Source organism: Notothenia rossii (genome assembly GCF_949606895.1).
Source record: "Notothenia rossii genome assembly, chromosome: 8".
Classification (NCBI taxonomy): domain Eukaryota; kingdom Metazoa; phylum Chordata; class Actinopteri; order Perciformes; family Nototheniidae; genus Notothenia; species Notothenia rossii.
Genome location: NC_136906.1, coordinates 9,245,206 through 9,262,905, shown reverse-complemented (window position 1 = coordinate 9,262,905; position 17,700 = coordinate 9,245,206). Strand labels below are relative to the sequence as shown.

The window sequence follows — 17,700 nt, the reverse complement described above, 5'->3', positions numbered from 1 at the left end:
ATAGCACACTATGGGTATCAGTCTGGTTGCCAGAATGTATAGTGCAAACCAAATGCTCCTTAAAATGGATTTTGTAGTCTAAACGATAAGGGATATACGCATTTAAATAGTCAAATAACGTGTTGTCCCTCAGCCTATATGGCCCTCTTTGGAGGGATTTTATTTTTAACTCTCAAATCTTGAAGTTCTGCTCTTACAAATCTTCGCCTGTGCTCTCTCAAATGTTGCCTTGCAGACTGAATAGCGCTCAGAATTTGCTTTATGCTCTCTTAGATCTTTTGTTGTCAATATGCTTCCATATTATGTGTGTGTAAGAGAGAGAGGAAGGCTTATCACCACAGTTAGAGTGGAAGATTAGAACCATTAGGGTTGAAAGGATGAGGTGAAAAGGGAAAAGTAGAGCTCAAGGCAAGAGGAGCAGAGGCAGAGGGTTGACTCTCATAGCACAATCACATGGGAATAAGAGGAAAGGGGCGGGGTAGGGGGCCAAGGGCAGGAGATCTGATTGGAGGAAATGGAGGAAGTGTGAAGGGCAGGCATAAAGAGCAAAGAGGAGAAGAAGGTGGTAATGGGATGGAAAAGGAAGGGCAAGAGAAAGGGGGAATTGAGGGTAAGAGTGGAAAGGGGAATGGGACGGGAGATAGAGGAAGGGGACATTAAGGAATGGAGATATGGTGTAAGAGAAAAACATGTTGGCAGTAGAGGACATAAGGTTGATCGGGTGATATGACAAGAGGTTATAACTGATTGGTTAATGGCTACATGGTTGGATCCAATCAGAGTTCTCCATTTGAAGGGCGGGCTGCCTCGTGGTAAAAATAAGGGAAAATAAGAATGTGATTCTTATGCAGATATGTATCTCGAGCTTACTCTCTCTCATCCATTAGTCATACGTAAACTGAATGTAAACACCTAGGCTAAACCACTGCCGCATGTACAATGCCCTCGTCTGTGTTGTTATATTGTATGGTAACTACAAATAAGCAAAACCCCGGTTTACTAATAAGACATGCACGCAAGCTTAGAAGTAACGCTCGTGTGTATCCGCACACACGGCTGGCTGCAGGTGTGTGTATCCAGTAATACCCTCATTGATAATTCTATTCTGCGGTATTAGCAGATGAGCAACACGGCGGCGTTCAGCTGTTTGAGGCTCGATGGCTGGATTAGCTGTGATCACACATAATGCTGACAGGCTTTACATGCCAAATCTGTTGCAGCCACAAGACGCAAAACTATGCACCGAGGAGTTGAATTGATTACGGGACTTAAATTGCCCGCAGTACCAGCAAGGTTTAGAATTTGTAAAGGTCAATTAAGGATACAATGTTGATTCATATTTCATATCCACATTATGCCAGTGTCCTAGCACACAAAAGCAACAGGAGAAACCCACCCTCTGTCTGCACTGTCTGCACAGCGGGATCCCAATGCTGGGTGTTTTGGGAACACAGTGACTGTAGGATATCATGGCACTGCACAAAGTCTCACATGCAAATATGGATACAGAGGAGCAGAGGATTTACTGCTGTTGTGGTAACTTTCAGTGTTTTCAGGGATTCAACACGAAGGCTCTCTGCACCTCATTGGCCTTCAACCTGAACTGTTTGTGTTTCCTTTCCTCTCAGGCGGACCCCTTGAGCTTTTATGACACAGTGCTGCTGTCAGTCTTAAAAACAGCCTTAAATGCTTTAACTGAAAAATCATGTTTGATACATAACATAGCCTTTCTGTTCTGCGGTGGAATACAGATTTGTACACATTAAGCACCATTGAATTCAGCTAAAACTTTGATGTCTTAGGGCAACGTTTATGCCGACATTTTCTAGCAAAAGGTCAAACCATGAAACATTTAGAATGTCCAATTCAATGTGAATTAGGATCTCTGAAGAAGTTCTGCTAAAAATGTTTTCTTCGGGGTCAAAATGGAGTTCATGTTATTTACTGCACTGCAGTGTCCCTGTAGTGGTGGAAAAACACGAATAACAGTCACGCTAAATGCCGTGTTAGAGATTACATTCAGAGGTATAAATGAAAAGTGGCAAAAAAAACGATATTTCATCCATTCGAAAAAAAGGTGTGACATATTGTGATGGCTAAATCCCTCTCCAAGCCATTAGAGCTGCAGTATGTCTGGCTGCTGGCAAGCACACAAGTGAGCAGCCACAATCACACTGATACGCAAGTGGACACACACACGGACACAGACGGACACACGCGGCTGGTTCCCTACATGTTTGGACACACAGCCTGCGTGTGGATGGAGCCAGTGCTGGGTTAAGCTAATTACACAGCTGAAGTATCGGCTGTGAGCCTCCGTTAGAGGGCTGGATCTGACATTCAGTAAATGCCAGCCAGTCACTGCACTATTAGCAAGGCTATCTGTGTGTGTGTGTGTGTGTGTGTGTGTGTGTGTGTGTGTGTGTGTGTGTGTGTGTGTGTGTGTGTGTGTGTGTGTGTGTGTGTGTGTGTGTGTGTGTGTGTGTGTGTGTGTGTGTGTGTGTGTGTGTGTGTGTGTGTGTGTGTGTGTGTGTGTGTGTGTGTGTGTGTGTGTGTGTGTGTGTGTGTGTGTGTGTGTGTGTGTGTGTGTGTGTGTGTGTGTGTGTGTGTGTGTGTTTGTGTGTCCGATCCAACACGGAGAGAGTGAAAGAGCAGCGGTTAGTAATGGCATCGGTTACACGGAAAATGTCAGTCTGGAATCTTGGAGTTTCTACGTTCTACTTCGCAACCTTCCCTAGTGTGTGTGTGTGTGTGTGTGTGTGTGTGTGTGTGTGTGTGTGTGTGTGTGTGTGTGTGTGTGTGTGTGTGTGTGTGTGTGTGTGTGTGTGTGTGTGTGTGTGTGTGTGTGTGTGTGTGTGTGTGTGTGTGTGTGTGTGTGTGTGTGTGTGTGTGTGTGTGTGTGTGTGTGTGTGTGTGTGTGTGTGGACGGAGGCAGAAAGTGAGATTGTGTCTGTCAAAAGTTTGTTTAGGTCAGCCATGTGCCTCCAAGGTCCTATCATCAGTGAAGCGTGCTGTATTGAACCGCAGCCCCTCCCCGCTGTGTCCTGTGTGTGTTTGGTTACGCTTGGATTACACTCCTATTGTAGATGATTTAACACCTTCGAATTGATCCACAAACAACACGTTCTGAGCGAGAAGCTGCCTCTCCTGCTCTCCGTCTCCTCCTGTGCACTTTTTCCTCACTCTTTAAACAACAAAAAAAACTTGAAAGCCCTCATGCATCTTTATCCCTTCCCTCTGTCTGTTTTCTTCTGTCTCTTTCCTCGGGTCTTGTTTCTCCTCCTTTGCAGGAAACTGGACGCCTTCATCTACGATGCTGCGGTGTTGAACTACGCGGCCGGCAGAGATGAGGGATGTAAGCTGGTGACCATTGGCAGCGGGTAACCAAAGCTTTAATTCTTTTCAAAAGACACTTTTAAGTGTGGATTGTCTTCACTTCATCGTCTGATCCTGCCATTCTTTGGTCCAATCCATTGCGTCAACTTGCGTTAAGGGTTTGTTTTACATTTGTAACGCAAACGTTCTGTGCTTTCAAACGTATACATGTAAAAGTTCGCTTTCTTGCTGAGAGTTAGATGAGAAGAATGACCACCCTCATGTCTGTACAGTAAGTATGAAGCTACCACCAGCAGCTGGCTAACTTAGCTTAGCACAACGAGTGAAAACAGAGGGAAACAGCTAGCCTGCCTCTGTTCAAAGGTAACAACATGTGTTTACCAGCTCCTCTAAAGGTCACTGAAACACACGTTATATCTTGTTCGTTCAATCGGAACAAAACAAAACAGAAAAGTGTATTACGGACGGCTATTTACCAAACTATGCCAAAGTCTGGACCCATTGGCGGGAAATCAACACAATCAACCGGTCAAAAATCTTCAGGTGCCAGATTGCACATGCATTCGACAAAAATGTACACCAATCAAGTATGTTTACATTTTGCTCATGTCCATATTTACATTGTAAGTATGATTGGTCTTTGTCAATTGTTTCTCCTCTCCGTACTGGCTGCAAAGAGATCCGCTTTTAAAGCAATTAAACACTAAAAGTTGCATTAAGAAGGGACCTTTTCAAGGCCAGTGCGGAGCGGAGGGGTAATTAAAGCGGCCAAAAGTGTTCCAATGTACATATGGGGCTGCATTGCTATGAGATAGAACTGAAAAACATGCAAATCTACCCTTTGAGAGTTTGTCTTTGGGCACACAAATCTGTCATTTTGATTGTTCATCTGCGACCTAAATGTCCACTTCACGACATTTATATGTGTTTATAGGTACACCTTCTAGAGGAAAAGTAAGAAGATTTGTTTGAAGGTGAAGATGTTTTCTGTTTGTGTGTGTGTTCATTGGCTGTGCTTGTGTTCAGGTACATCTTTGCTACCACTGGTTACGGCATTGCTCTACAGAAAGGTTCCTACTGGAAACGACAGGTGGATCTGGCTATCCTGGCCATCATCGGAGATGGTGAGAAACACACTCACACGGCGTTCTCATACCCAAATTCAAAGTGCAAGACACTGTCCACGAAAGGCAAAAGGTTACATTGTTCTTTGCCAGAATCACACGCTGATACACACACACACACACACACGACTCCACTGCCTTGTCTGCTGACAGCACAAAGGGAAAGCAGTGAAGTATAAATAGTCCTTTGATGTTATTCTGGACACAAAAGTCTGCTCCAAACAGAGGGCAGAGTGTGTAAGTTATTCTAATATATTCTTCTCTGCAGCACCAGATCTGCATGTGTGTGTGTGTGTGTGTGTGTGTGTGTGTGTGTGAGCATTGCTCTATCCGATTCACCACATTCTTTTATTACAGGAGCTTCAGAAGTTCTTACATAAACAATTTCCAACTGCCGCAAAACAGAGAGTGAAACAGCTCCAGCTTCTTTTAGTGACAGATTCATTTACATTTTACATCGAAAGCATTTTGCTGATGCGAGCGTTCACAGCCACTCACATTAAGTGCACTGAAGTTGATTAAATGAACATTGGTGTCACAATAATCCTCTCCAACCGATTCTTATCAGGGCTCCGGAACACACAGGCCGCGCTCCATCATATTCAATGGCTGGATCATTGATGAAAAACATCTGGTTCAGTGTTTCTGTTTTCGTCTTGCTTTTAATAATGCCATTTCATATTTTTGTTACACTTGTTGCTCTTCTCATTTAATGCAAATACACACGGAGGGTGTTTTATAAATCTATAAATATAAGTGTTTGCAGTTTAATAACTACAGCCTTGTTTAAAGAAGCTCTATAATCCTTTGTGGGGTTGTCTCTTTCCTGTGGTGTTACATAGGTTTTAGTGCATGTAAATGGTCTGTAAAGGATACAGTAATCCTTTGTGGGGTTGTCTCTTTCCTGTGGTGTCATATAGGTTTTAGTGCATGTAAATGGTCTGTAAAGGATACAATCCCCCGGAGAGGAGGTTTCTCTCCCACACACTCCATTGGACTCCTTAGTGACATCACTACGTAACACGCACACTTATATTGAGTAGTACTACAACACATTGCACCTGATAGGCTAAGGGGTTGGACATCTCTAAGCAGTTGGCCAATCAAAACAGAGCCGGTCAGCTAGCCAATCAGAGCAGACTGGGCTCTGGTTTCAGACAGAGGGTGAAAAGAAGTGCTGCAGCACAGGAAGTATGAGAACAATAAAGACCTTTTTGAACATTAAAGCATGGAGACATGTCAGAGTAGAGGCAGAAAATACAAATATGAACCGGCGAATCAAATCATATCAGGTTTTATTTATATAGCACATTTTAAAAACGGTTTTTAAAAAGTGCTGTACATGCAAATAATAAATAACACATTACTACAATCGCAAACAGAAGACAATAAATTACAACAGCAAATATAAAAATGAAACACAGGGAAATGTGAAGTGAATGAACAGAATGTGTCCTCTCCAAAAGTAATAAAGAGAAAGTGAGCATTGTGGCCAGAGAGAGGTCAAAGAGAGGATCAGCAAAGGAGTATGGTTTGAGAGGAAGACGAGGACTTGACTTTGTGTCAGGTAGCGAGGAAGAGAGATGGTAAAGGGGGGAGGGCAGGTCCTTGATAGATGACAGTGACTCTGTGTCTTGGCAGATGCTACTTGATCAGATAGACACAGATTGGGTGCAGAGCATATGGCTTTTCACAGACAGAGCGAAGATGTGTACACAGAAGGGTGGAGGAAGGTGAAGAACAAACACACTGAGAGAGAGAGAGAGAGAATTGGAAACACATGGCACTCGCAGGTCATATTTTTCCTGAATGGAAACGGAAAAACAGTTTTCTCATGCTGTGCCAGTTTAGCAATACTATGGAAAAGTCCCAAATTGGTGTTCTCACTCCTTTTTTAATCCTCGTTTCCGAATGCACAATCCTGATTGAAAGTACATTTTTCGTAAAAGCAGCAATAGCCCACATTTAGTTTCAACAGTGTTGCAAGATTGTAATCTGTCAGACTTTAATATCAGTCAGTCAGGGTCTGGACTTATTGTGCTCCAGTATTTATGAAGTAGAGTGCCGGTAAGCATTCTGAAGAAACTTGAAATAAGTGAGTGTGCTGAACTGGAATGGATTTCGTTTTTGAGGTTCATAATTATTTAAATGAGATGACAGAAGGTTTTGTAACAGGACTCAAACGTCTTACATAAATACAACAAATATTCTGAGTCTTAAATGCTTCAAGCTAAAACATTTTCACATGCCTCAAAATTGTGAGTATAGACTGGCGTTCTTGTGTTGCAACTGACTGGTCTCCAGACTATTGCTTGAGTTGTCTGATGGCTTAAAAGGGAACAACATTTTAATATCAGCAATACATTCTTACCGCAGTTACATCAAGTGCAAGCAAGTCATAACTCCCCAAAGCTTTTCCCTTATAGACAGATAGAAAAATGTCTGCACCTCCTAATGTCGTATTAGAAACGCTAGATACAGCTATTCATTTATTTAAAAATCCAGGAGGATACAAATTCTCATCGATTCTCTGAAAGGTTCAATGGTGTGTTAGTGAGTCCCCTCAAGACATCTCGCTGAACATCACCATGATATTTGTCTTACCCCACTAGCAGCCCTAGTTACCCAGCCCTGAATGACACAGATTGGATTAGCCACGCGCCAAATGTCACGGATGAAGCCAAAGAGGGAGAAGGGGGGGGGGAAGGGCTGAGGAAAGTGAATACAGAGTGAGGGATGAAAAAAGATAAGGTCTTTCTACCTTTCTTTCTTTTATAAACACTAAAGAAACAATCTCTTTGCCGTATCAGGCAACATGAAGGCGACCTGAAGCCCAGTGGCAGACATTTCTTTTTAACAACCCCTGAAGAAAAAAAGACATTTATTGACACTGACACTTTTAAAGCTAAATTGACCCGAATGTCGACGTGTCTTTTTTACAAATATACATGAAACAGATCCTTTTTGTGTTCAAAAACCACTTCAATACAAATTGAAAACGACCAAACTCCCCTTCTTCCTTTTAGTTAATGCTAATGATGTCCCTCTTTTCAGATGATATCACCATTTACAATAAAATAATTTAACCCCAAAAAGAAAATATGAAATCCAAGAAGATTTTGCAACAGCTTAAGGAACTCCAGGAGAAATTCTTAATGTGTCTCATTCAGGGTTATAAACTTATTTTAGACCCTCCAGAAAAACACGGGCAAAAAATCCTGCAGGGTTTTTTTTATGTGATTTTATGCGGTGAAATTGCGGGAATTTGCAAAATATGCGGAAAGTTGCAAAAAGAATAGATTTTTTTTTAAATATTGGGCTGTCTTATTTATTCTCTCACACACAACCTGCCACGAGCGTTAAACCCCTTTACTATTCAATTAAACACATTCAATGTTTATTTATTGTAAAAGCAATGGGGCTATTTTAATCACACTCTCTCTCTCTCTCACACACACACACACTTCTCCGCCTCATTCTGTTTTCATTTACTCGTTCGTTATCTGCATCTTCAATCTTGTAGGCTACTCATTTCGTTTCTTGTAGCCCTCAAAAGGGTTTTGGAGGTTGATGCCTCGGTGAACGTGAGTTGTTTGGCTTTCTTGTCCGCAGCAGCAGAAAGCATTTTCGAATGTTTGAATGAATCAAAGTGGGTCGTCACCGTCGACTTTCTCTAAGACTTATGCTCCAACACACAGTTGCACGGGGTGCAGAATAGTTTCCCCCCACTTTCGTGAAAGACATCGGGGTACTGCTTTGCCCGGTCTTTAGCAGATATGTTCGTCGGTAAATGAGATGGATCAGATTTTATCATCTTGGTGTTTTCTCTTACGTGTGAGTTCCACACGTTACGGTGTTGTTTACCTTCTGTGATGCGCGAGCTGATGACGTCATCATCATCATCATCACTACTTCACGTCAAGACGAGTTAGTTTTTCTCAACTTTGTGTGAGAAAATGCGGGGATTATGCGGCCTTTTCAAAATCTGCACCATTTTGCTGATTATGCGGTAAATTCTGCGATTGCAGAATCTCGTTTTTCTGAAGGGTCTATTATTTCCATCACAAACAATCATAGTTTGAGTCTTTTAGGAACACATGTGAGCCATTCAGGGAAGGATTTGAGTCTTTCTCTTTTCTCTTGCTTTCCAGGTGAAATGGAGGAGCTGGAAGCCCAGTGGCTGACAGGAATTTGCCACAATGAGAAGAACGAAGTGATGTCCAGTCAGCTAGATGTGGACAACATGGCCGGGGTCTTCTACATGCTGGCCACCGCCATGGGGCTCTCCATCATCACCTTCGTCTCTGAGCACCTCTTCTACTGGAGGCTGAGATACTGCTTCACTGGAGTCTGCACCAGCACGCCCGGCCTTCTTTTCGCCATCAGTAGGGTAAGGACCCTTTTTCTTTTACAGGAGGTTTTTTTTTTTGTGCATGTGAAGGTATGTCCTTCAAGCAATTTAAAGATGGTTTGCGGGTGTTGGGAATGTGTCTTGTTTAATAAAAGCAGGACACACTTAGAACAACAGTCTTATCAATCAAATCAAATCAAAATGTATTATAGCCCCAAATCACAAGAAATGCCTCAAAGGGCTATACAAAGCAAACACAGCAAAGACAAAACCAAAATACAAATGTCAAAGCATAACAATTATAAAAACACTATAAAACATTATACATCAACATAAGTATTGGGAGGGTGTGGCTCAGTGGGTTAGTGCGCTGATCCTCGAATCAGGTGATAGCAAGTTTGAGTCCCACTGCAGTCAGCATTTCGTTATGTCTCTGAGACACTTCACCCCAGATTGCTCCCGTGGGGATTGCCCACAGTATTGAGTATAGCTTTGGATAAAAGCGTCTAACAAGTGACATGTAATCTATTGCCATGTGACTGAAGTGATGGTAATGTTGAACGGAAACTAGCTGATGGAAATTAGTTTACAAGGAAGATAGATCAGAAGAGATGGGTTTTGAGTTTGCTTGTATGGCCTTAGAGATACACCACCGAGACAGCCCACTTAATGTATGCACATGTGAGTGATGTTTGGGTGTGTGGTGGTCTGACTAGGTTAACAGTCGTCATGTTTATTTTTGATTTTTTTTTTTTTACTTTGACTTTGATATACTTTATTAATCTCTCGTGGGGAAATTGTTTCTCTGCATTTGACCCATCCTAGTGTTAGGAGCAGTGTGCTGCCATTTTGAACGGCGCCCGGGGAGCAGTGTAGGGAACGGTGCCTTGCTCAGGGACACCTCGGTAGCACTTGGTCTTGCCGGGACTTGAACTGGTGACCTTCCAGTTGCCAAGTCATGTCCCTATCGACTTCGCCGTTTAAGGCTATATGGTCCAACAATGCACTTCAACTATTCTGGGCGTTAGTGCTGCTTTATTTGGGTCAGACAGGCCTATCTGAGTTTTATTTTTCTTCAAAGAGAGAGCCTGAAAACACAAACCCACATGCAGAGAAAGAGAGCTATACAGCTAAACCAGAAAAGTGAGGAGAAATAAGAGCGGAGGAGGGAGGGCTGCACAAAGGAGGATGCAGACGGGAGGGGGGAATCACGAGGCAGCCCTGAATACAGACAGAAATAGATCCTAATTGCGGCATGTTTTTGGGTGAAATCACGGCAACCCACACTAAATCAATCTATTCCCTCGTATTCCGCTGAAAGGTCAGCATTCTCCCTCGTTGTGTGTGAGAACAGAGAACATGTACGTGCATCCCTAAAAGCACTGCAGTGGCTGTGCGCGCTGCTTTTCGAGGCAGAGCGTGACTCTGTTTTCAAAGTTAACAAAGGGGGGTGGTTAGGAGACCAAAAACTTTTAGAAAAGATAAACGCAGGTACCTGAAAGAGAAATGACTTTAAAGCCGTCCTCGAGTGATTTAGGGCAGAATACATCCTTAACGGCTTATCTTGTGGTGATATGCTCCACAAAATGTGCGCTGAACCACGAAGCACTTTCAATTCGTTAACGTTATAAACACATTTTAAGGATGTATTTCTGAACTGGGAAATTGTTTTATTTAAAAAAAAACAGGCTTTTTACAATGAGCCGTAAAAAGAGTGTGACATTACTGTTTGCTTGATTGGCTGTTAGTCCATAGACAAAGACTGGCTTTTCAAAACCTCCCTCCCAGTCAGAGTGAAGGCAATTTCCTCCTGTTTGTTGTCGTTTCCTGTCAAAAAAAGGCTCAGGTTGAAAAGTTACGAGTTCTTTTTCTCAAACAGTAGACTTGTCTTTTTGTATCATATGCTCTCTATCAGTATAGATTCTTTTAAAAATTGTGGTCCTGTATTTAAAAACATTGTGTGTGTGTTTTGTTTCATTGGTGTGTTAATGATAATTGGAAATCCTTTCTAAGAAAACCCTGGATGATGTTGTGGTTTTTAACGCATCATCCTCTTATATCAATCATTCACGGTTGTTGAAAAGATTTCCTATCTTCAGCAAAACAGATTTCCATCTTTATTGCTAGGCACAGTTTGATGTCTTTATAAACGGAACGGCACAGCGTGTTTCAGACAGAATGAACGAAAGACTCATTTAATTCTCTTTCCAATGTTTGCATGGCGTCATGGTTCAATATAATATGATTAACTGAGTCACCAATACAAAACAACATATAGACCACAAGTATGTTTGCTACAAATCTAATAATTATTCTGTTTGTTTCCTTCCATGTCTATCAAACCATCAAACCTTTCTTCCATGTATCCCTTATCTGGTCCCCTCCCCCCCCCCCCCTCATCCATTCCACTTGTTCACCCATGTGTCGTCATGCAGGGAATCTGGAGTTGCATCCATGGCGTCCACATTGACATGAAGAAAAAGTCAGATTTGGACTTTAGCCCCCAGGACAAAATGCTAAAGCTAATAAAATCAGCCAAACAGATGACCAACATGTCTAACCTGGCCGGCTCCCACATGAACTCACCCAAACGTGAGTTCATGCACTCAGCCGGCCCGATGATCATGGACATGATGGCGGAGAAGGGCAACTTCATCTACGCCGACAACCGTAGCTATGCTCCCAAAGATATGATCTACGGGGACACCGGTGACCTGCAGTCTTACCTTGCTAACCGGCACAAAGACCACCTTAACAACTACATCTTCCAGGGAGGCCAGCATCCTTTGACCCTGAATGATGCCAACCCCAACTCGGTAGAGGTGGCGGTCAACGCCGACTCAGTCCAGACCAACGCCAAGCCTCCCCGAACGCTGTGGAAGAAATCGGTGGACACGCTTCGTTCGGCGCCACCTGGACCCCCTCCGATGCCCGACATGCTCATGCCAGACCCACGAATGTCAATGAAGACACAGCGCTACCTCCCTGAGGAAGCAGCCCACTCTGACATCTCCGACTGTTCCAGCAGGGCGGCCTCGTACAAGGACCCAGAAAACAACAAGCACCTGAAGCCCAAGGACAACTTAAAAAAAAGATCGGTGCCATCGAAATACCCAAGGGACTGCAGTGAGGTAGAGCTGTCCTACTTAAAAACTAAGCCAGTCACCGCTGGACCCAACCAACCCGGCAGAGTAGTAGGAGGAGAGAAAGTTTATACCATCGACTCAGAGCGAGAGATGAGCCTGCATACAGACCCCATGCACTACCGTGAGAGCCGCGGCCTCGCTGCCGACGATTTGGATTACCCCGAGATTTACTCCGACCACAGCGACAACTATAGGAAGTGTGAGCAGCCCATCATTCATCTAAACTCCTCCCCTTTGCATCACGGCGACTCAGATCTTCTCCCAGATCCAACTTACTCTAAACACTACAACCTGAAAGAGAAAAACATGTCCCCACATGAATCCATTGAGCGCTACAAACAGACACACTGCCGGTCTTGCTTGTCCAAAGTGTCCTCTAGCTACCCCCCAACAGGGTCATACACCCCTGCTATTCCTGCTGCAACTTCTGCCACACGCTCACCATACAATCGGTGTGAAGCATGCCTCCACACAGCAAACCTGTATGACATTAGCGAGGACCAGCTCCTTGCGGACCCCTTGGTCAGTCCCACCATGCACCACCAACAGCAGCAGGAACCAGACGAAATGTTTGGTCTGTATTGGCCGCAGACGGATGGGCCACACGTTCAAAAGAGAAACCGCTTGAGGCTGAGCCGTCAGCACTCCTTCGACAACATCATGCTAGAAAAGCCCAAGGACGTGGACCTGGGTCGACCGGCGCGCAGCGTCAGCCTGAAGGAGAAGGATCGCTTCCTGGAGTCTGCATCTGACTCGCACTATGCCAACCTCTTCGGCATGCGTCCCTACTCCGGCAGATTGTTTGGCACCGGGTCCAAATCGATGATGTTTAACCACAACCTCGAGGAGAGCAAGAGGAGCCAGTCCCTGTACCCGGCCCATGGCTCGGACAACCCTTTCCTCAGCCACTCGCTGAGGGACGACACCAGCAGCAGACTGGTCCACGGGCGTAGCTCCTCAGATATTTACAAACAGCTGGCAGTGGCCTCACCTGCAGCGGTCCTCGGAGCGCCCCCCATCAAAACACGCAACGATGCGAACAATCTCCGCTCCTCTGTTAAATCTACCACTTCATACTGCTCACGAGACGGGCGGATAGCCAATGACATGTACAATAAAGAGCATGTGATGCCTTACTCAGCCTCTAAGACTAGTGCATACCCGGCCCCACGTGGTGTCCTAAACTCAGCCCAGTTCAGCAATAGGCGGGTGTATAAAAAAATCCCCAGTCTGGAGTCAGATGTTTAGTTGACTTAAGAAATAATGTGTTCTCTCCTCCTTACTGCTCTCTGGGTTTGTATTATAATTTATCAACTATGTTATCCACAAAGGGATGCCATAGCCACACTACGTTTTTCTTCTTCTCTTCAACATTGTAATCCAAAAGAACTTGTGCCCACTTGGGTATGGCGGTACTTCTACTACTACTACTCTCTTTGCAGATGATATCACCTTTTTTGTCCATTCTCTGCCATGTACCAATGAGTTGGCTGCATGGTCAGCACGCTGCCACAAGGTATCCTGGTGTAAATGTGAGTGGAATCATTGCCCTGTAGGTTTTTTAAAGGCTAAGGAAATGGCTTAGTCCCATTAACGGGACACAGAAGGACTCCTACAGGCCTTGTTGGGAAAGAGGTATTTGATTTGTGATAGAAGTTTGTAAGTTAGTGGTAAGGAGCATGGGGGAATGTGAGGGGAATTAGAGGGCGAGAGAGAGGAGATAACCTCTCTTTCAACCACTCCCCCCCCCCCCCTGTTTCCTTTCCACCTCCACTGTCAAGCTTGCAGCTCTCTAGTTGAGGAGAAGAGGCCTGACAGAGGGACCAGATGGGCACGTTTGATGTCACGGCCAGACATGGAGGCGTCCCAGGAGGGCTGAGGCGTCACAGTAAGCTAGTCCAACGGTCTGCTGCTTGTTACTCTGACAAATATGGCTACCGAGACACCTGGCAGTGCAAGAGGAGAGAAAGGGAGAATGGAGATGAGCTAAATGGCGCAGAGCGGAGCCTCCGGTAGTCGTTGGCAGAGGGTTGTCGGTGTTCTTGCTCAGAATTTGGTTTAAATGTTAGGCTAATGCTAAAGGGACATGATAGTTATGAGACGCTGGGAGAAATGTAGGTGCTATCAATGCATAATGTTTACAGACTGACGGATAAAAAGACAAAATCACTGATAGAAAAGGACACACAAGCAGGGAAACCTGAGGCATCTGATGGGCATTTCATTTATGGCTCTGCACATAGAAAAATAATTGCAAAGTATTGCTTTTTTATTCTATTAAACTATAAGATTTATTAGGGATTCTGGCATCCGGATCCCCCTATGTAGGATTTTAGTGTTTGCTTATTTGGTAGCACAATAGCCATTAGTTTTAAAACCTCTCTCCCACGTATGCTTTTGAAAAAGCATAGCTTTCTGAAAAATACCATCAAGAGTAGTAGATTATTTTGCATGTGTTGATTTATATCTGTGTCAGAGAAGACAAAATACACACAAATACACTCTCAGACACATATTTTACATGTTTTTGGAAAAAGGGACTGTGTCTTGCCAAATACGGTGGATGGATACTTGTACAATCGAAAACCTTTTATCCTTGACCTTTGTGCTTAGTAAATCAGTGTCATCCTGTTGCAAAAGAGCAATGGAAATGGTGGAAGGGAAGAGAGCAAAGAGGATAGGAAACAAGGGAGAAAAGGATGAAATGACAACCGTGTCCACCACCACCTTGTCTGAGTTGGGGGGGGGGGTGGGCGCTGATGTGTTTTTGTCTTTCGACCTCCCTGCAACTGAGAAACAGGGTATTGTATAAAAAAAAGACTGACGATTCCTTCCTTCTTTCCTCCTTCCTTCTTCCCTTCCTGGTGACACATCACTAGAGTGTTGGATAACTATAGAAGAACACTTTTCTTTCTTTTTTAAGAACATTGGTTGGTTGATACAGCAATAGCAGAGCTATACGGTATCCAACCACCACAGTCTAACTGGGGTTATCGATCATCAGCTACTTTTGATCCGCAGTCAACCAGGGTTCTTGAGGATCTGAAGACTACTTGTGATGGATCCCTTGTTTACCTTTACAGCGTTGGTTGGGTTCAATGTGGGATGGGTTGGGCGGGCCAAGATGGTGAGGGATGGATCCGAGTAAGCTCCACTGTTATGAGCTCATCCATCATGTTTCCATGTTAGTGTGGAGTAAGTTGTGTGTGTGTGCATGGCAAAACTCGGGTAAGCTTGAAGTCTTAACCAGAACATTTGGTTCCTAACCTGATTGTTTAAGCATTTGTTTGTTAGTTCTTTGTTTCTTTTGTTGATAATACTTAGCAGAAAAGACTTGCACATGCACATTCTTCCATGTACACGCGTGCCCACGACACTTTTTTTTTTTTATAGCATTACAAAACTGTACTAATCGTACAGGCAGAAAATACAAAAAAAGAAACATGTAACCATCTTAAACTGATTTGCTGGATCGATTGGGTTCACAAAGCCAAATTGTATCAAATAAAATACCTCAGGATGATTCTGTGCGTTTTGGGGGAGCTTCAACCGTAGCAACAGAACAGGATGCAGATTTTTTGTAGAAAAACAATTTATAAAGAAAAAAAAAGAAAAACAACAAGGTGATTTATAACGGCCGCAAAGCAGAATCAAACTTTTCTCCTTTTGATGTTTACCAGTCCTAGGTCTTCCAGTTCGGCTATTTGCCCGAACTCATGCAACCCAAGTAAAGAGAGAAGAAGAAGAAGAGAAGGAGGGATGGCGGCGGGGGGGGGGGGTTATGGCTTTGCTCGGTCAATGTGGGGTGTGTTCCACTCCTGAGCGCCCTTAACAGAATGGAGCAGCCAAATTCTGAAAAGCTACCCTTATATACGGAAAAACTCAAAAAGGAATCTGTCTTTCTTTCTCCATGGTTTTGAATGGCAGTCGAATGCATTAGCCACTGTGTTTCAATTGAAGCTCCATCTTTAACAGCCACGGTCAAATCGCCCTTTTTTGTACTCTTGGAATTACAGTGAACCTCTCCTTGCCTCCCAATCAGCTTCCCTAATGTTGACTGACGAGCAACATTTCTCTTTTTTTGCATCTTATCTGCATATTTATTATTATTATTATTATTATTATTATCATATGTATCTCCACATGCTGCTTGAGTGAGCTGAAGTGAACAATATGCACATGGAAAAAATATCAAACGGCACCCTGCGTTTTATGAACTCATGATGATTTGTTCTATTTGTTCTACTTTTACAGAACTGTCATGTAAACTGATGCTGTTTTATGTTCAAAAACACACACACACACACACACACACACACACACACACACACACACACACACACACACACACACACACACGCACACACACACACACACACACACACACACACACACACACACACACACACACACACACACCACACACCACACACACACACACACTCACACACACACACACACACACACACACACACACACACACTCAGACACACCCTTGTGATGACAACCCTGCTCTTTTTAATGACAAAAATGTATTTTAATTACATTTAATGATAAATAATGAGGTGATGGCATGCAACCCCAGATGTAACAATTTTAATGTTTTCTGTTTCTTTTTTTTGTTTGTTATTTTTGTTATGATGTTATGATCACTAATGCGTTGTAACCAGGTGTGAGTATATACATATTTGAGAGAAAAAAATGATGTATGTTTAACAAGATGAAGATGTTGCTGCTGTTGTGGAGGAGAAGGCGAGGACCTGACCCGAAGCAACTTCCTCATTGGCTCACGGGTCGTTATCAGGCCGCGTTTTTTTTTGCCCAATGGGGTCGTAGGTCAGGGGGTCAGGGGCTTGGTTCGGTATGGCGGGACTTCCTTGCTCTTCCTCCAATGGCAGGTGAGAATTACTGAATCACCAGCTCTGCTTCTCTCTTCCCTCTCCTTCATGTGTAGTCAGGACTTCAACTGTAAAGAAGATAAAAAGAAAAAAAGCAACCCTCTACTTTGAGTCTGCTATCCCTCCAAAGATACGAGACCTCTTTTCTTTATGGTTTGCTGTAAGAATAGAGCTTTTTTTTTTAACTAATACTTCCTCAAAGACTTTTAAGGAACTATTTTGAATATATTTAGAAATGACACCTGTATACATCGCTTGTAAATTCATACTTGAATACATCATCATGGAGAATTATAAATTATAAAGAGTAAAAACAAATATTTTTTGTGTGAATTTCACAGGAGCTCTTCTGTACAGTGGCACTGTTTCTCTATCTTTCTCTCTCTCTCTCTCTCTCTCTCTCCCTCTCTCTGTAGAGCGACTAGAATAAAACTTCACCATTCACAAGGTTTGCTGTCCTGTCAACATTTGCAGATGTACACACCGGGCTCTGGGTCTGCCTCATATGAAAGTCATTGCTTTGATGCTGACGGATTGTTTTACAGATGATGAGAAAAGTGCTGGCCTATTTTTCATTGACTCCATTTATTTGTTTGTAGCATAATATATTGCTTCTACCTTCAGTACACATCAATACTCATTCCGTATAACATATGTTTTTTTTTATCATGAGGCTCATAAACTTTAGAGATAGCCCAGGGCTTACATATCATTATGATCTGTCTCTATGCCCAGATCCAAGTGCAACAGTTTTTAACTTACTGTTTAAAAACTCTATTCCAAATGATTTGTTATGCATTTCCTTTAACCCTTAGATGCACGAGTGACCGGACCCTACACTCTTC

General features: G+C 43.3%; 1 protein-coding gene across 7 annotated transcripts in view; it reads left to right on the top strand.

The window, feature by feature from the left end:
* The window catches only part of grin2aa (glutamate receptor, ionotropic, N-methyl D-aspartate 2A, a), a 164,251-nt gene extending 146,947 nt beyond the window's left edge, over positions 1 to 17,304 (top strand). For all 7 annotated transcript variants that reach the window (XM_079643315.1, XM_079643317.1, XM_079643320.1 and 4 more), the window contains 4 exons: positions 3,291 to 3,380; positions 4,363 to 4,460; positions 8,612 to 8,850; positions 11,247 to 17,304. In XM_079643315.1, coding sequence (XP_079499441.1) covers positions 3,291 to 3,380; positions 4,363 to 4,460; positions 8,612 to 8,850; positions 11,247 to 13,205 — 2,386 coding nt within the window. In that variant the 3' untranslated portion in view covers positions 13,206 to 17,304. The remainder of the gene's footprint in view (positions 1 to 3,290; positions 3,381 to 4,362; positions 4,461 to 8,611; positions 8,851 to 11,246) is intronic.
* The last annotated feature ends 396 nt before the right edge of the window (positions 17,305 to 17,700 follow it).